This window comes from Oncorhynchus clarkii, chromosome 18 (genome assembly GCF_045791955.1).
Source record: "Oncorhynchus clarkii lewisi isolate Uvic-CL-2024 chromosome 18, UVic_Ocla_1.0, whole genome shotgun sequence".
Lineage (NCBI taxonomy): Eukaryota > Metazoa > Chordata > Actinopteri > Salmoniformes > Salmonidae > Oncorhynchus > Oncorhynchus clarkii.
Genome location: NC_092164.1, coordinates 28,105,932 through 28,126,486, shown reverse-complemented (window position 1 = coordinate 28,126,486; position 20,555 = coordinate 28,105,932). Strand labels below are relative to the sequence as shown.

At 41.9% G+C, this 20,555-nt stretch overlaps 1 protein-coding gene across 2 annotated transcripts in view; it reads left to right on the top strand.

Annotated features, from left to right (window-relative positions):
• Nucleotides 1–20,555, top strand: part of LOC139373292 (neural cell adhesion molecule 2-like) — a 424,626-nt gene that overhangs the window by 395,759 nt on the left and 8,312 nt on the right. For both annotated transcript variants that reach the window (XM_071113646.1, XM_071113645.1), the window contains exon 15: nt 16,829–17,036. In XM_071113646.1, the coding sequence (XP_070969747.1) occupies nt 16,829–17,036 (208 nt within the window). The remainder of the gene's footprint in view (nt 1–16,828; nt 17,037–20,555) is intronic.

Below are 20,555 nucleotides of genomic sequence, written 5' to 3'. Positions count from 1 at the left end.
ATTGAGATGGTTTGGGATGAGTTGGACCGCAGAGTGAAGGAAAAGCAGTCAACAAGTGCTCAGCATATGTGGGAACTCCTTCAAGACTGTTGGAAAATCATTCCAGGTGAAGCTGGTTGAGAGAATGCCAAGCGTGTGCAAAGCTGTCATCAAGGCAAAGGGTGGCTACTTTGAAGAATCTGAAATATAAAACATATTTTGATTTGTTTAAAAAATGTTGTTTACTACATGATTCCATTTGTGTTTCTTCATAGTTTTGATGTCTTCACTATTATTCTACGATGTAGAAAATCCCCCTGAATGAGTGGTTGTGTCCAAACTTTTGACTGGTACTGTATGTTTACACTTTGTGCAAACTCGTATTTATGCAACTTAGACAACATGAACAGTTGTCAATTTTGTGTGCTTTGCCCCTCATGCATAAAGTTAGGGCCATATATAAGTCCAGTAAAACATGGTGCATCCAAGCACCTGGATGTGTTTATGTTGTTTACAATTATGCATATGACTCATCTGAGGCAGAAAGGAAAGGCATGCAAATTTATTGTGCATCAAATTCCAAGAGGGTTCGGGGGTAAAATGTGCAGTTATGCGCTCTCAACCCTGCGCTAGGCAGGTGAACATCTTGTGTGACGTAGCCAACCAGGCACAGATAGATGACTCTTTGTTCATAACTAAAACTGATAGCTATTTGCTTTATTGAAATGACAATACATTCACCTGGAAATGAGCTAATTGCCAGGGTAGAGTAGGTTGCGAAAGAACATAATATAGAATATAGATATAGAACAGCTAAGGTCATGCCTAGGGATGAGAGTGCGTCATTGCACCATATTTGCACCTTGAGTGGTTTTAAATGCCCCTTTATTAATATGCCCTTATGATTTGGAGGCAAATGAAAATAAGCTATTGAATGGTCATTGATCACCACCATTTGAAGCATTTAGGCTGCAATATGTTGTTGGCCAAGTGGGACCGTCATGATAGCCTACATAAAAAGAAGAGGGGACAAATACAAAATCAAAGGGAAGAGATAAAAAGAAAGAGGGAACAGATTAACCTGGCTGTTTAATTTCTTCTCCGCCATGACCCCTAAGGGGCTCCATACTTTCTCTAACATTTCTAGACAATAATCCCTGCTGGAGCCTCTGAATATGACAGAAACTCTCCGAAAGGACAGTCCATGTCAAGTCACTATGATTACAGTCGTTTGGTTGTCAGGCGTCCCATTTAGGCGGCCATTTTGAGCCATTTGAGCTTTGTGATTTAACAAGTGGCTGATTCTAGGCCCTATCACTCTCCCTTCCCAGGAACACTTTTGTCTGTGCTTTACAGCAATCACCACACCATCGAGCCCAACTAACCGGCCCCATTTCGTTCCGCAACCCTAGCGGCAACGAGGGTACTTTGCTCTTTAAAAGTGTGTTCGGCGGTAACGCTTCGTTTGGGCTCGCCATTTTGGAGTTGCGTGCAGGCCAGATCTCGGGGCCTTTTCATGAGTCATCATTCTTGACGAATTGTTGGAGAGTGGTTAAGGAGAGAAAGTGCCTGAACGTCTGTGTCTAATGTTTCTGTGACCTTTGGTCTTGGATGTGGAAGAGATGTAGTGTACCGTATAAACGGAACATTGTAAATGCACTGGGATAAAGTGTGAACTTTTGGTCAAGGCAATTATGTCTCGTAACTGCATGGAGAATGTTTAAAATGACATTATAGAGTAGATATTAGTTTGCTTGAAATGGCATGAGAAGAATGATTTACAACATAGTCTATGTTGCTCCGGACAACACTCTAGTTTTAAACAACATTATAATAGTCTTTGATGGTTTTTCCATTTCCTGATTATTGAAGTGTACTTCAGCTATGTTAAGGCTCTCTAATTCAGCCTTAGTAATGGTGGAGACTCATCATTCCTCTTATCTCTTAAATAAGAGGATCTGGTGTGTGTGTGCTGATTCTCTTCCAAGGCTTTCTCTAATGGAGTAGCAATACTTCCCCATGGCATAGAGCACAAATTGGACCCTCAAGTCTAGCTATGACGGCGTCACACTCACACACACACACCCACTCACAGTGATGTTTATCCCTAAAAACCATTAGCACCCGCAAGTTTCCGCCCAATCAATGGCTCCCGTTTTGTCATCGTTAATTGACCGACTACCTCTCAGATCTAATCAAGTCCAACTCAATGAGTGCTCGGGCCTAATGAGTTGATGTCAGAGACGTAGCTGTATACGGATGGCTCCCACTCCGAGAGAGATGCAGGATGACTAGCATTAACAGACTATCAAATTGAGCCGCTAATGGGCTAATAAATCAAGAGCCAATAGGACGTGCTTTCAAGATTAATCACATGGAATAAGCAGACAGGGAAATTGATATACATCACCATCGGTTTGATAGGATATAGAGTAGAAGACCAGAAAGACACAATTAGCGAATTTTAACAAACTTTGTCATTTCCGGTCTTTTCTGCTACTATGAGCTGATTTGTCACTGCTTGGATTATGAGGGTAAGATCAAACGCTATAAGGTTTAGAGTTCTATCCTCTCACTGGGGCTCTGAAACTGATGTGGTCGCTGTTATTCTCAACGACCTCAAAGATATAATTCAGCACTACGAAAGGAAATAGTAGTAGTAGTTGTGTTTTGAAGCCGAACCCAGGTAATATATTTGGCGGAATAGATTGGAATGAATTTCGAACACACACAAGGTAGGCAGCTAGAGCAGCTAACCCCAGAGGCACTTGACAGCAGAACAAGACTTCTCCTTGTTCCCCTTTTCCGTTTTCCCTCCTTTTTTCTTTATTTTCATTGTCTTCAGTCGAGAGATCTAGCTACCCCGAGACCTTGAGACACCCCAGCTGTCATCGTTTGAACATTGCAAGGCACCTAATAGACATTTGTCTCTGTCAAGATTTGAATTACATTCACTTGGCGAGAATTCTTTTTCATTTCACCTTATTGCTCAGCAAATTGGAAATCGGAGGTGCGAAAAGTAAAAAAGAGGTATGTATTTCCCCCTGGCTTCCTTCCTTCCTTGGTCCCGCTTATTTGAAATGTGTTGCTTCACGTCCATTGATTCCCTCCAATAATAAAGAGATCAAACCAGGCTCGCAATGGAATGCAAGGCAAACGACTGCTGAGCCAGTGGCTCACGAAAGATTGATACGGTTTAATGAGTATGTGCCACTGTAAGGAAGAAATACACTGTTAATGGGTTCTCTCCCCTGGAATGCCCCATTCTCAATCACTAACTATTTCTAATTTACTATATATGCTTTGACAATGTCCTTTCCACTATTTGAACCGAGGTCAGTGAACCATCATACAAGGTCGGCAAATTTTGTAAACTGGTTTCTAGTTCTAGAGATGTCAGATTACAACCAGGTAAAAGTGTTCTTAATTATAACCCCCAAACTCTACGACATTAAAGTGATGCAATTACACTATCTTTTGTCTCTCTTTTTCTTCCTGTAATTGTCTTGATCGACAAGGATCTGCCCTGTCCTTCAAGAGGCTATAATTGAATAGTAAAGTTTTATTACTATGAATACAAGAAGTTTAAAGCCGTAGAGGGAAAGAGGCACCAGCCTCCAAACCAAAGGAGTGGATTGGACAGGAACCAGGATGTGTGCAGAATGTGACTCAGCACAAAAGTATAATACCCTTCTATGGCTATGACCAAATTCTCATAATGTGCTATTTAGAAAGTAACTAGGAGTAAATCAAAGTAAATTGTGTCTCTTCTATGTCCTTAAATTATTATTTTCTCCATATTCTTTGTTCAGGATGTTTTTTTTTTAGCAATCATCCATTATTGTTCTGTTTTGTTTTTGTATGCGTATTCCATAGTTTTCTCTTTTCATAACACAATGGCTTTTGTGTGATTATTTTATTCAATTGATTTTAATTGATTTAGTTAAATTCATCCTATGTTTGTTTAACTGTTTTATTACTACCAATGCTGAATTGATTGCATTCATGGACAAGGTCTTCAAGGCCTCACCTCTACCGCCAAAGGAAAACAGCTCCACATTAGGCTGTCTATTATTATTATTACTATTGTCTAAATCTATTGAATCTTTCACAAAGATTTGCCCTGACCAACCTTAAGATTCGCACTCAGAGCAGTTATCAGTAATCTGAACACATATGATTTTATACACAAACGAGTGTTGCATCAAAATATTTAAACAGACAATTGAACTGAGTTTTAATGCACTCTGAGAGCAAAATAGTTCAATACGACATTGCGCAGTTTTGATGAGAAAAGGTCAATAAGGTAAACATTTTTTATCATTGTTCTGTTTACCCTTGAGGATTACTTGCAAAGCAGGCATCTCAAATGGCACCCAATTCTCTATATACTGCACTACCGCTTACCTGGTCAAAAGTAGTGCGCGATAAAGGGAATAGGGTGCCATTTGGGACGCAAGCTAACATTCTTAATGGGAGACAGGAAAGTAGTTACCACCTACTAAGCTTTGGCTCATCTACCTTCAAATTAATTCAGATACATTTTGCCGACAGAGAGAGCCCCGTGGCGGAGGGAAAATATTGATCCAATCAAAGAAGTTTGCCGCTGCCTCACGTCCCATGATGCAACACTAAAAACCCACTACTTTAATTTAAATTCCTAGCTACAAGGCTTTCCATCTCTCTCTTTCTCTCATTCACTCAATCTTCCTCTCTCCTTCTGTCTCTATTCCCTCTCTTCCTTGCGCTAAGCTGCTCGTTAGCTCTAACGGTGCTTGCCACTGATTGCTCTCGCTGCCAGCGTCGTTCGTTCTCATTCAGGTGTGTCTGTAGGTGTTCGGATCTGACCCTATACCACAGGCTCTATTTGATCAACAACAAGGTTACCGGTGCTCACCAGTGCTCACAATTAGAAAACACCAGGGGTGTGTCCCGAATGGCACTACAGTAGTGGGACACAGCCCAGATGAGGAGAGGAGAGGAATCTGAGCTAAATGCTTGAGTGTGTATTCGCATAATATGTATGAAATAGATATTTTTGCTGGGGTAAAAAATGTATCTATGTGGAAATAGCTGGGGTAGCTTTCAGTGACGGGTATCGTATGAGTTTGGTTATGACCACCTTTGTCCAGGTTACCGGCGTATGTTATGGCTCACAGTGTGTGTGTGTCTGTCTGTTTGTATGTCTGTCTAGCTTAGTGATGGTGCTCTCTATGTCCTCTTGTCCTACCTGGGCCTGCATTTATCTCCAACAGCCTGTGTCTGGGGTATATGACTATGAAGTGTGTGTCTGTCTGGGTTGGTTATTAGCTCACTGTGCAGGATCCTGGGCGTGAAGCATCTCAGACTATGCATATCTGGCTTCGTGAGTGACAGTGTTCTCTCTGCCCCTCTGATCCTGCCTTAACAGTCTCTGTTGTGGAACTGGGGTGTTTTACTGTATGATTTGTACTATGTCTGTCCGGGTTATTGGCAGCAGCTTCTCAGAGGGGTTAGGTTAAAAGAGGAAGACACATTTCAGTTGAGGGCATTCAGTTGAACATCTGACTAGATATCCCCCTTTCCCTTTCCTTTCTTCCTGGGGTCCGAACACATTAATGCACTTACATTACACATAAAACACAAGATAAAACAGTACATGATATAACATTATTACACCACTACATACAGTGCATTCAGGAAGTATTCAGACCCCTTGACTTTTTCCACATTTTGTTATCTTACAGATTTATTGTAAAATGGGATATTCATGCAAGCTACTCAATACTGCCCCCCAGTCACCAAGTAGTTAAGGACAGTATAACAAGATAAATGTACTCTGAAAGTAGACACGTACGACTTACCAGGGTTGCATCTAAATGTTGTAAAACTTATGTGATTAAGAATATTTTTGTGAAGATGAAATGTGATTTTAGCCATCTAACTGAGATAATTGTTTTTCATATAATCTTTTGCCAAGTCAGTAACCACGCCCACGTGAGCGCCGACATTGTGGCAACGTGATGAAACCGCCCTCCAAGGTGAGTGCTTAAAATGACTCGCTGAAGAATGAACATATCAGACCAAAACATGCCGGGTTGCTGCTGGTATGTAAAGTGGTCTTAGTTCTAACCCGAATAATCAACCATTGACACCAGTCTACGTGCAGCGCGAGCTGAATACATAAAAAATGGTTTAACACTACAAAACCAGAAAATAGTGTGACCCTCTGGAACTCTCAAGCGAAGAGGATAGGGACTATACCGGAACATTCAGTCTGCAACTGTTTAAATACCGGTAGCCTCGTAAACTTGACCGAGGACAATCGTGTGGGTACTGCTGAAGAAACCAGTCTAACGAACACTCAGAGACAAAGAAGCTTACTACAACTTGTAAGGATAATGTGACTTCTGGTGGACAACCAGAGACTTGCATCGAACTCACCATTGACGGATCAAGTGGTTTCAACAGACAGAGACGACAAAGACATACAAGCGTAAATATATTCACTATCTTTAAAAAGTTTGGCGTCACTTAGAAATGTCCTTGTTTTCCATGAAAAGATACATGAAATGAGTTGCAAAATGAATTTAAGACGTAAATAATGATTTTTTATTTAAATAATAATTGTCCTTCAAACTTTGCTTTCGTCAAAGAATCCTCCATTTGCAGCAATTACAGCCCTGCAGAAATTTGGCACTCTAGTTGTCAATTTGTTGAGATAATCTGAAGAGATTTCACCCCATGCTTCCTGAACCACCTCCCACAAGTTGGATTGGCTTGATGGGAACTTCTTACGTAACATACGGTCTAGCTGCTCCCACAACAGCTCAATAAGGTTGAGATCTGGTGACTGTGCTGGCCACTCCATTATAGACAGAATACCAGCTTACTGCTTCTTCCCTAAATAGTTATTGCATAGTTTAGAGCTGTGCTTTGGGTCATTGTCCTGTTGTAGGAGGAAATTGGCTCCAATTAAGTGCCATCCACAGGGTATGACATGGCGTTGCAAAATTAAGTGATAGCCTTCCTTCTTCAAGATCCCTTTACCCTGTACGAATCTCCCAATTTACCACCACCATTCACCCCCAGACCATCACCATTCACCCCCAGACCATTCACCCCCAGACCATCACATTGCTTCCACCATGCTTGCCAGATGGCGTCAAGCAATCCTCCAGCATCTTTTTATTTTTTCTGCGTATCACAAATGTTCTTCTTTGTGAGCACCTACATTTATATGTCCATAACATTTTTTTCCAATCTTCCTCTGTCTTGTGTCTGTGTTCTTTTACCCATCTTAATCTTACATTTTTATTGGCCAGTCTGGGATGTGGCTTATTCTTTTTAACTCTGCCTAGAAGGCCAGCATCTCGGAGTCGCCTCTTCGCCATTGAGACTGGTGTTTTGCGGGTACTATTTAATGAACCTTCCAGTTGAGAACTTGTGGGGCATCTGTTTCTCAAACTAGACACTCTAATGTACTTGTCCTCTTGCTCAGTTGTGCACCGGGGCCTCCCACTCCTATTTCTATTCTGGTTAGAGACAGTTTGCGCTGTTCTGTGAAGGGAGTAGTACACATCGTTGTACAAGATCTTCAGTTTCTTGGCAATTTATCACATGAAATAGCCTTAATTTCTCAGAAACAGAATAGACTGATGAGCTTCAGAAGAAAGTCTTTGTTTCTGGCCACTTAGAGCCTGTAAACGAACCCACAAATGCTGATGCTCCAGATACTCCAGTTTTATTTCTTCTTTAATTAGGACAACGGTTTTCAGCTTTGCTAAATGGTTTTGTAATGATCAATTAGCCTTTAAAATGATTAACTTGGATTAGCTAACATTCAATCAAATCTACTTGTAAAGCCCTTCTTACATAAGCTGATATCTCAAAGTGCTGTATATAAACCCAGCCTAAAACCCCAAACAGCAAGCAATGCAGGTTTAGAAGCACAGTGGCTAAGAAAAACTCCCTAGAAAGGCCAGAACCAAGGAAGAAACATAGTGAGGAACCAGGCTATGATGGGTGGCCAGTCCTCTTCTGGCTGTGCCGGGTGGAGATTATAACAGAACATGGCCGAGATGTTCAAAGGTTCATAGATAACCAACAGGGTCAAATAATAATAATCACAGTGGTTGTCGAGGGTGCAACAGGTCAGCACCTCAGGAGAAAATGTCAGTTGGCTTTTAGTAGTCGATCACATTCAGAGTATCTCTACTGCAGTCTCTAGAGAGTTGAAAACAGCAGGTCTGGGACAGGTAGCACGTCCGGTGAACGGGTCAAGGTTCCATAGCCACAGGCAGAACAGTTGAAACTGGAGCAGCAGCACGGCCAGGTGGACTGGGGACAGCAAGGAGTCATCAGGCCATGTAGTCCTGAGGCATGGTCCTAGGTCTCAGGTCCTTAGAGATAGAGAGAGAAATACTCCAGATATAACAGACTGACCCTAGCCCGCCGACACATAAACTACTGGAGGCTGAGATAGGAGGGGTTAGGAGACACTGTGGCCCCATCCGACGATGCCCTCGGACAGGGCCAAACAGGCAGGATATAACCCCACCCACTTTGCCAAAGTACAGCCCCCACACCACTAGAGGGATATCTTCAACCACCAACTTACCATCCTGAGACAAGGCCGAGTATAGCCCACAAAGATCTCCGCCACCGCACAACCCAAAGGGGTTGTGACTCAACCCACTCAAGTGATGCACCCCTCCTAGGGATGGCATGGAAGAGCACCAGTAAGCCAGTGACTCAGCCCCCATAATAGGGTTAGAGGCAGAGAATCCCAGTGGAGAGAGGGTTTACTGCTAACCTACAAAGCATTACATGGGCTTGCTCCTACCTATCTTATCAGAGACAGGTATCCTATCAGAGACAGCAAGGGCGATTCATTGTTCCAGTGCCTTTCCATTCACCTTCACACTCCTGGGTCAGACTACACTCAATCAGGGGACCTACTGAAGAGATCTTCAATAAAGACTTAAAGGTTGAGTCCGAGTCTGCGTCTCTCACATGGGTAGGCAGACCATTCCATAAAAATTGAGCTCTATAGGAGAAAACCCTGCCTCCAGCTGTTTGCTTAGGTATTCTAGGGACAATAAGGAGGCCTGCATCTTGTGAACGTAGTGTACGTGTAGGTATGTACTGCAGGACCAAATCGGAAAAATAGGTAGGAGCAAGCCCATGTAATGCTTTGTAGGTTAGCAGTAAAACCTTGAAATCAGCCCTTGCCTTAAAACCTCTTAGAGCTCTCTTGAATTTTTTCTACATTTTGTTAAAAATCGCGCAACATTTCAACGTCCCGCTACTCATGCCAGGAATATAGTATATGCATATGATTAGTATGTGTGGATAGAAAACACCCTGAAGTTTCTAAAACTGGATAAATCATGTCTGTGACTATAACAGAACGTGAACAGCAGGAAAAATCCCAAGAAAAACCTGGTCACAAAAAAAAGAAAAAGTATTCATCCTCCAGTCTCTGAAATGTCTATGGCAATAGAAAATAGATAGCGGTTAACAGTTCCTGCAGCTTCCACACGATGTCGCCAGTACTGGCAATTGAGTTGGAATTAATCCTTGGTGCAATGAGAAATAGGCACTTCCTGTCATCCAGTACACAGGAGGAAGTTTATGGGAGAGAGACAATGGACCATGATTTCAAGAGTAGCTGCTATTGAATACAGATCGCCCCGTGATCAATTTGATCGATTATTAACGTTTACAAATACCTAAAGTTGGGTTGCAAAAGTAGTTTGAAGTGTTTTGTCAAAGTTTATAGGCAACTTTTTTAATTTAAAAAAATGACGTTGCGTTTTGGAAAGCATTTTTTGCCTGTATTAGACAGGCTATATAAATGGACATTTTGGGTATACATGGACGGATTTAATAGAAAAAAAGACCCAATTGTGATGTTTATGGGACATATAGGAGTGCCAACAAAGAAGCTCGTCAAAGGTAATGAATGTTTTATATTTTATTTCTGCGTTTTGTGTAGCGCCGGCTACGCTTATTCTTTTGTTTACTTCCCCTTCAGGTATTTCGGGGGGTTGCATGCTATCAGATAATAGCTCCTCATGCTTTCACCGAAAAGCATTTTAAAAATCTGACATGTTGGCTAGATTCACAACGAGTGTAGCTTTAATTCAGTACCCTGCATGTGTGTTTTAATGAAAGTTTGAGTTTTATCGAGTACTATTAGCATTTGACGTTGCGCATTTCCATTTCCTGTTGGCCAGGTGAGACGCTAGCGTTGGAGTAATATGATCAAATTCTTTGGTTCTAGTCAGGATTCTAGCAGCTGTGTTTAGCACGAACTGAAGTTTATGTAGTGATTTATCCGGGTAGCCGGAAAGTAGAGCATTGCAGTAGTCTAACCTAGAAGTGACAAAAGCATTTTTCTGCATCATTTTTGGACAGAAAGTTTCTGATTTTTGCAATGTTACGTAGATGGAAAAAAGCTGTCTTTGAAACAGTCTTGATATGTTAGTCAAAAGAGAGATCAGGGTCCAGAGTAATGCCAAGGTCCTTCACAGTTTCATTTGAGACAACGGTACAACTTTAAGATTAATTGTCAGATTTAAAAGAATATCTCTTTGTTTCTTGGGACCTAGAACAAGCATCTCTGTTTTGTTCGAGTTTAAAAGTAGAACGTTTGCAGCCATTCGCTTCCTTAAGTCTGAAACACAGGCTTCCAGCGAGGGCAATTTTGGGGCTTCACCATGTTTCATCGAAATGTACAGCTGTGTGTCATCCGCATAGCAGTGAAAGTTAACATTATGTTTCCGAATGACATCACCAAGAGGTAAAATATATAGTGAAAACAATAGTGGTCCCAAAACAGAACCTTGAGGAACACCGAAATTTACAGTTGATTTGACAAACCATCCACAGAGACAAAATTATATATTTCCGACAGATAAGATCTAAACCAGGCCAGAACTTGTCCGTGTAGACCAATTTGGGTTTTCAATCTCTCCAAAAGAATATAGGGATCGATGGTATCAAAAGCAGCACTAAGGTGTAGGAGCACGAGGACAGATGCCATTAAAAGGTCATTTACCACCTACACAAGTGCAGTCTCAGTGCTATGAGGGGGTCTAAAACCAGACTGAAGTGTTTCGTATACATTGTTTGTCTTCAGGAAGACAGTGACAGCTTTTTCTAAAAATCTTTGAGAGGAATGGGAGATTCGATATAGGCCGATAGTTTTTTTTTATATTGGGCCTCTGTACGCATATGTAGATATTCCATAAAATATCTGGCATTTCCAGTTACAGTAGTCATTTACAATATTAACAATGTCTACACTGTATTTCTGATCATTTTATGTTATTTAACTTCTTGAGAATACTTGACACGCAGACGTCCCAAGTATGCCCCTGGAAATGCAAATGCGCTACGCTAAATGCTAAATGTACTCGTTACAACTCAATCTTTGATCAAAATTCACAAGCAGGGTATTGAATTAAAGCTACACTCGTTGTGAACCTAGCCAGCAAGTCAGATTTTTAAAATGCTTTTCGGCGAAAGCATCAGAAGCTATTATCTGATAGCATGCACCCCCCAAAATGCCAGCTCGACACGTAAACAACAGATTTTGCGATAGCCGGCGCTACCCAAAACGCAGAAATAAAATATAAAACATTCATTACCTTAGACGAGCTTCTTTCTTGGCACTCCTATATGCCCCATAAACATCACTATTGGGTCTTTTTTTCGTTTAAATCGGTCCATATATACCCAAAATAGCTTTGTATGGAAGTTGTGTCATTCAGAAAAAATCATCGTTTTTAAACGCTGCGTAATTTTTTAAAATTAAAAAAGTCGACGATAAACTTTCACAAAACACTTCGAAATCCTTTTGTAATCCAACTTTAGGTATTAGTAAACGTTTATAATCTATCAAAATGATTACAGGGCGATGTCTCTTCAATAGGTCTTCACTTCAAAAACAATGCCATCTGATATCTCCCTCAACTGCATCCGGGTGAAGACTGGGAAAATGGAGGTCAGATAGATGGATTTTCCAACAATTAATTCAATTGAAAATTAGGACAATGGATTTGTATGAATTGCAGGCAGATTCCCATTAAATTCTGTTCTCTTTTAACAACTGGTGGAAGTGACTTATGGAAATTATTTTTTGCTTTCAGAGAGCAGTTTTTCTTGCGTTTTTCAATGAAACACACGATCTGTTATAGTCACAGCCGTGATTTAACCAGTTTTATAAACTTCAGAGTGTTTTCTATCCACACATACTAATCATATGCATATACTATATTCCTGGCATGAGTAGCAGGACGCTGAAAAGTTGCGCGATTTTTAACAGAATTTTCAAAAAAGGAGGGGGTAGAAGTAAGAGGTTAAAGGACAAAAAATAGCTTTTCTTTCAAAAACAAGGACATTTCTAAGTGACCCTAAACTTTTGAACGGTAGTGTACATTGCATTTCTTTTCGAATGAGTGGTCATTCTTGTGCGAAGTATTCACATTCCCATGATCATAGTTTTTCAACTGTATGTATTATGGGTCCCCTTCTGTCTTTCCCAACCTTTATCTGTCCCCACCCCCTCTCCATTGTGTAACTATCCGCCATATCGGGTTAGTCCACTAGGGACTTTTCATTTCATTATGTTAATAATCAATTCAGCCTATACTGTGTGCTTATGTATTTCTGTGTGATTATTTAGTGAGTATGTAAATAAATAATTAAGCCATTTTGTGTATTGCTGATTCATACGTTAGGTTAGGGTTCGTGCATATATACAAGAATTGTGCGATGTTCAGAATGAGACTGATGAGGTAATGATTAATAATTGACTGTGATTGATGTAAGAGATTTGTATCTTTAGAGTTTAAGTTGGGGGATAGTAACTTGTTAAATAACTTTTCCTGTAGTGCCCCAAGATTGCTAATGAGTTAATTGTTACATGATTAATTTAATCACGTAATAATTAAACATAGTTCATTGATTTGATAAAATAACAGTCAACACATTAATGATATTCACATCATCATCTCCTATGCAGTTCCTTATAAACTCACTCACCGAATCAGCGTATAAATTGATATTATTCTCTGAGGCTACCCGGAACATTTCATTTTTATTTTTATATTTTATTTTTATTTAACCTTTATTTAACTAGTTAAGTCAGTTAAGAACAAATTCTTAGTTACAATGACGGCCTCGTAACAGTGGGTTAACTGCAGCATTGAAGATCCCCAAGAACACAATGGTCTCCATCATTCTTAAATGGAAGAAGTTTGAAACCACCAAGACTCTTCCTTGAGCTGGCCGCCTGGCCAAATTGAGCAATCGGGAGAAGGGCCTTGGTCAGGGAGGTCCAGGGTTCCTCTGTGGAGATGGGAGAACCTTCCAGGAGGACAACCAGCACTCCACCAGCACTCCACCAATCAGGCCTTTATTGTCGAGTGGCCAGACGGAAGCCTCAGTAAAAGGCACATGACAGCCTGCTTGGAGTTTGCCAAACGGCACCTAAATGATTCTCAGATCATGAGAAACAAGATTTTCTGGTCTGATGAAACCAAGATTAAACACTTGGGCCTGAATGCCAAGCGTCACGTCTGGAGGAAACCTGGCACCATCCCTATTATAAAGCATGGTGGTGGCAGCATCATGCTGTGGGGATGTTTTTCAGTGGCAGGGACTGGGAGACTAGTTAGGATCGAGGAAAAGATTAACAGAGCAAAGTACAGAGAGATCCTTGATGAAAACCTGCTCCAGAGTGCTCAGGACCTCAGACTGGAAGGTTCACCTTCCAACAGGACAACAACCCTAAGCACACAGCCAAGACAACACAGGAGTGGCTTCAGGACAAGTTTCTGAATATCCTTGAGTAGCCCAGCCAGAGCCCGGAATTGAAGCCGATCAAACATCTCTGGAGAGACCTGAAAGTAGCGACGCTCCCCATCCAACCTGACAGAGCTTGAGAGGATCTGCAGAGAAGTATGGGAGAAACTCCCTGAATACAGGTGTCGAGCTAGTGTCATACCCAAGAAGACTCATGGCTGTAATCGGTGCCAAAGGTGCTTCAACAAAGTACTGAGTAAAGCGTCTGAATACTTAGGTAAATATGTTATTTCCGGGGATATTTTTTTTATACATTTGCAAACATTTCTAAGAATCAGTTTTTGCTTTGTCGTTATGGGGTATTGTGTGTTGATTAATGAGGGGGGAAAAAAACTATTTAATCAATTTTAGAATAAGGTTGTAACGTACATTTTTGGGGGAAAAGGTCAAGGGGTCTGAATACTTTCAGAATGCACTCTATCTACAATACAAAAAAATGTATAATACCATCATCCAACGTTATTTCAAATGATGTGTGTGTAGAGTGCTAGCGTTTGTGTGTGTATATGTGTGTGTGTGTACCTGTGTGTGTCTCTTCACAGTCCACACCATAAGGTGTCTTTTTATCTAATTGATTTATCTGATTCTACTGCTTGCATCAGTTACCTGATGTAGTCATGGCTCTATGTAGTACTGTGTTCCTGCTATAGTCTGTTTTGGACTTGGGAATTGTGAATAGACCTCTGGTGGCATGTCTTGTGGGGTATGCAGGGGTGTCCGAGCTGTGTGCTAGTAGTTTAAACAGACAGCTCGGTGCATTCATCTTGTCAACACTTCTTTAAAAACAAGTAGTGATGAAGTCAAGCTCTTCACTTTGAGCCATGAGAGATTGACATGCATACTATTAATGTTAGCTCCCCATGTACATTAAAGGGCCAGCCATGCTGCCCTGTTCTGAGCCAATTGTAAAGTCCTTCTTCGTGGCACCTGACCACACCTGAACGGTAGTCCAGGTGCGACAAAACAAGGGCCTGTAGACTGCCTTGTTGATAATGTTGTTAAGAAGGCAGAGCAGCGCTTTATGTCAACAAGTTTTGACCATGTCAGTTTACAATCCAGGGTTACTCCAAGCAGTTTAGTCACCACCAAATTTAGTTGAGGTTCATGGTTTAGTGAAGGATTTGTCCCAAATACAATGCTTTTAGTTTTTGAAATGTTTAGGAATAACTTATTCCTTTCCACCCATTCCGAAACCAGCTGCACCTCTTTGTTAATCTAAATAATCTCTTGATTAGAATGCTTATTTAGAACAGGCCAGTTTCAAATGACGCAACAATCAGCATTTGAGCTGGCCACACTTTTTTCAGAAACTGTTTACACAAACACAGTCCTTACAAAGTTATGTCCAGAATGTGAGAAGTTTATTTTTGGATGCAATGTTCAGACATTCACAGAAGTAGCTACAGCATAACACAATCATCCAAACCGGAAAAATGTAGGCTAAATTTGTCCTAGCACTAACTGAGGAAAGATTGACATAACACAAGCGGTCATTTTTTCTAACTCTTGGCTGACATAAACTACAATATGAATTAGCTAATAGCAATTGCTATGTATAATTAATTACATCACAGGTGAGCTCACCATTTATCTAAATAATTGAGTAAAACACTTTCTAGAAATCAAAAGTAATCCGATGATAGGTAGTTTGTGCGCCCCGCCATTTTTTTTTGTTTGTTGCATAAACCAAAGATAAGGGGGGAAAAAACAATTTCATCAATTTTAGAATAAGGTTGTAACGAGACAAGATGAGTTTGGTCTGTTTATAGTATCCATGTTGAAGGGGGAGTGTCATCTACCATCGTTCACATCCCACCATTCACTTCCTGAAGTTCTCGAAAAATAAGTAACCCTTACTCACCTCGGTTTGTTATAACATTTTTGGTCCGACAGACGATTATGTGAAACTCAAAATGCATTTTATGTCAACAAACATGGCTCCACACATAGCTGAAATTAGCTTAGCCCATCATAATCAGTACAACCTTCTTAAAAGTATTTTACATACATAATAGGTGTCCATTACAATCTATGCAATAACCAGAATGCATTATTTGTCACCAGTACTTTAAAACCTGAACAAAACTGTAAATACATTTGGAACAGTGAGTGCATTCTGACGTCAAGTGCATAAAACAACTCACGCTGGCGCGACCGTTAGAGATATTTGGAACTCACATATGAAAAGGTTAACATTTTTTTACAGTGATTTTTTTAATGGCTGCATGAGTATTTGTAACTGGAATAAGCAATTTCATAAAGGTGTCACGTGAGGTGTCTGGTTGCTCCTAATTACACACCACAGACCAACAAATATTTTTTACATCAACAACATAGGTAATACAATACGTTTTGTATTAATTCCTATCACACACTCTATTAGGCCCAACCTTTGGAACCTTTGGTTTTCCTAGATATGTCTACTGTATTGTGATCACCACATCTGATGGATTTGTATACTGCTTTAAAGCACAATTCTGCAGCATCTGTAAAGGTGTGATCAATACATGTTGATTATATAATTACTGTGCTGTTTGTAACTACCCTGGTAGGTTGACTGATAACCAGGTTGCAGGCATTGGTTACAGTTTGAAGCTTTTTCTTGAGTTGGCAGCTTGATGAAAGCCAGTCAATATTTAAATAATCCAGAAAATATACCACTCTGCTGATATCACATACATAATCAAGCACATACTGACTGTTAGCACTTGGTGGTCTATAGCAGCTTCCCACAGGGCTCTCTCTCTGTTTCTCCCATCTAAGCAGACTCCCTGTTCCGCAGCTTGGGCCTGGGGGCAGTGGTGACTCGGAATATAACTTGTTGAGTGACAATACTCTCCCTGTCTGGCCTCCATCCAGCAGACTCCCTGTTCAGGGGCCTTGGACTCAGGCCTGTGGGTGGCCAGGGTTATGTTAATAAGATGTGTGTCACTTACTCTTTCTCTGTAACTCATTGAGTGACAGTTCTCTCTCTCTCTGTCCGGCCTCCATCCAGCAGACTCCCTGTTCAGCGGCCTAGGGTTGGGGCCTGTGGTGGGCCTGGGCCTGGTCGGCTTCCTCCTGGTCCTCGTAGTGGTGGACGTCAGCTGCTACTTCCTGCGCCAGTGTGGCCTGCTCATGTGTATCACGCGCAAGCTCTGCAGCAAGAAGACGACCACCAGCGGCAAGAACAAGGAGATGGAGGAGGGCAAGGCCGCCTACCTGTGAGTGGACCTTTGAATTGTGAAGACGGACCTTGTGTCATAGAATGTGTGATGTGACATTGTCAGTCAGTCAGGCAGTTATTCGCAAGTGATTGTTCACCTGCTCACTCACTTGCTTACTCACTCACTCCCTCGCTCCCTCACTCACTCAGAGTGTATCTCAATTCTTTCTACTCCCTTTTCCCTCATTTCCCTTCTGATCTGGAAGAATTGGATAGGTGAAAGTTAATCCTCCATTTTGTTTCTGACATATTTATTTTCACCTGTCCAAACTTTACATATAATTGCAGATGATGGAAAGTACGCCAATTTAGACTATTTAGACGCACACAAAGGCAGTTTATATCTCACCCGGACACTCCCCACTGTCAAAATATGTAAATCACTCATTCAATCATTTAATGCTCACTCTTCATTATGCCGAAATATACTTGGCACAGTTTGTTTTTTCATATGAACTTGTATGTGGTATGTTTGGTGTGTATGCACGCTAGTGTTGGTGTTTTCACGTTCGTGCATGTGTCAAATCAAATCATTGTATTAGTCACATGCGCCGAATACAACAGGTGTTGGTTGACCTTACAGTGAAATGCTCACTTACCTAACCAACAATGCAGTTAAAAAAATATACGGATAATAATAAGACATAAAAGTAACAAGTAATTAAAGAGCAGCAGTAAAATAACAACAGTGAGACTATATACAGGGGGTACCGATACAGAGTCAACGTGCGGAGAAACCGGTTAGTTGAGGTAGTATGTACATGTAGATAATTATTAAAGTGACTATGCATAGATGACAACAGAGAGTAGCAGGTGTGTAAAGAAGGGGGGGGAGCAATGTAAATAGTCTGGGTAGCCATTTGACTAGATGTTCATGCGTCTTATGGCTTGGGAGTAGAAGCTGTTAAGGATTCTCTTGGACCTAGACTTGGCGCCCCGGTACCGCTTGCCGTGCAGTAGCAGAGAGAACAGTCTATGACTAGGGTGGCTGGAGTCTTTGACAATTTTAAGGGCTGTCCTCTGACACCACCTGGTATAGAGGTCCTGGATGGCAGGAAACTTGGCCCCAGTGATGTACTGGACCGTTCACACTACCATCTGTAGTGCCTTGCGGTCGGAGGCCAAGCAGTCTCCATACCAGGCAGTGATGCAACAATTCAGGATGCTCTCAATTGTGCATCTGTAGAACCTTTTGAGGATCTGATTACCCATGCCAAATCTTTTCAGTCTCCTGAGGGGGATTGCGTTTTGTCGTGCCCTCTTCACGGCTGTCCTGGTATGCTTGGATCATGTTAGTTTGTTGGTGATGTGGACACCAAGGAATAAGAAGCTCTCAACCTGCTCCACTGCAGCCCCGTCGATGAGATTGGGGGCGTGCTCGGTCCTCTTTTTTCTGTAGTCCACAATCATCTCCTTTGTCTTGATCACATTGAGGGAGAGGTTGTTGTCCTGGCACCACACGGCCAGGTCTCTGACCTCCTCCCTATAAGCTGTCTCGTCCATGTTGGTGATCAGGCCTACCACTGTTGTGTTATCGTCAAATTGAATGATGGTGTTGAAGTCATGCCTGGTCGTGCAGTCATGAGTGAACAGGGAGGACACAAGAGGGGACTGAGCGAACACCCCTAAGGGGCCCCTATGTTGAGGATCAGCGTAACAGATGAGTTATTACCTACCCTTACCACCTGGGGGCGGCCCGTCAGGAAGTCCAGGATCCAGTTGCAGAGGGAGGTGTTTAGTCCCAGGGTCCTTAGCTTATTGATGAGATTTGAGGGCGCTATGGTGTTGATCTCTGAGCTGTAGTCAATGACTAGTATTCTCACATACTAAGTGATCCTTTTGTCCAGGTGAGAAAGGGCAGTGTGGAGAGCAATAGAGATTGCATCATCTGTGGATCTGTTGCGGTATGCAAATTGGAGTGGGTCTAAGGTTTCTGGGATAATGGTGTTGATGCGAGCCATGACCGGCCTTTCAAAGCACTTCATGGCTACAGACATGAGTGCTACAGGTCGGTAGTCATTTAGGAAGGTTACCTTAGTGTTTTGGGGCACAGGCACTATGGTGGTCTGCTTAAAACATGTTGATATTACAGACTCGGACAAGGAGAGGTTGACAATGAAGACACTTGCCAGTTGGTCAGTGCATGCTCGCAGTACACGTCCTGGTAATCTGTCTGGCCCTGCGGCCTTGTGAATGTTGACCTGCTTAAAGGTCTTACTCACATTGGCTGCGGAGAGCGTGATCACACTGTTTACTGGAATAGCTGGTGCTCTCATGCATGTTTCAGTGTTATTTGCCTCATGGCGAGCATAGAAGTAGTTTAGCTTGTCTGGTAGGTTTGTGTCACTGGGCAGCTCTCGGCTGTACTTCTTTCCTAGTCTGTAATGGTTTGCAAGCCCTGCCACATCCGACGAGCGTCAGAGCCGGTGTAGTACAATTCAATCTTACTCCTGTATTGGCTCTTGGCCTGTTTCATTGTTCGTCGGATGGCATAGCGGGATTTCTTATAAGCTTCCGGGTTAGAGTCCCGGTCCTTGAAAGCGGCAGCTCTAGCCTTTAGCTCAGTGCGGATGCTGCCTGTATTCCAATCCTTCTGGTTGGGGTATGTACGTACAGTTACTGTGGGGATGACGTCACTGATGCACTTAATGAGGAAGCCAATGACTGATGTGGGTTACTCCTCAATGCCATCGGAGGAATCCTGGAACATATTCCAGTCTGTGCTAGCAAAATAGTCCTGTAGCTTAGCATCTGCTTCATCTGACCACTTTGTTATTGATCTAGTCACTGGTGCTTCCTGCTGTAATTTTTGCTTGTAAGCTTGCTTGTAAAGCAGTGTTTGTGGCGTGTGTGCACATACATGTGTACGTGAAAAAATCTGTATATGTGAAAGAGGGGAAATACAATGCTATGTGTTTGTTCGGGGTGTCTAAATCTAGGTTACAGTGTATGCTTATCTGTGTTCAGGATTCACTGAGCATGCCATTACAAAACCACAGCTATTACTATTTACCTCCACTCTCATTCCATGGAACTGGAGTTTAAATTGAAACAGCATGAATAATTAATAAATGCAAGATAGGACTGACTCTAGCACAGCATAATGGATGGAAAGAGTGATAGAGCTTGGGAAAGATGGAAAAAGAGAGAGAGGTTAGGGAGAGCGAGAGATAAAGAGAGTGAAAGAGGAGAAAGGAACATGGAGTGGGAGAGTTGTCAGTGTGCCTACGTGCTGTCTCTCAGCCAAGGCAAAGGAAGCGAAGAGGCTAACAAGACAGCGTGTAGCTAAACTAACATTGTGCTGATTTACAAGGAGGTGTAATGGAGTCTACAGTGTGTTTGTGTGTGTGTGTGTGTGCTTGTGTGTGGGTGGGTAGGTGATACAGAACTTTTCAAAGTATTCATCCTCGCGCATCCAGCTGCAGTGTCAGCTGTGCCACCAGAGACTCTGGGTTCGAGCCCAGGCTCTGTCGCAACCGGGAGGTCCGTGGGGCGACGCACAATTGGCCTAGCGTCG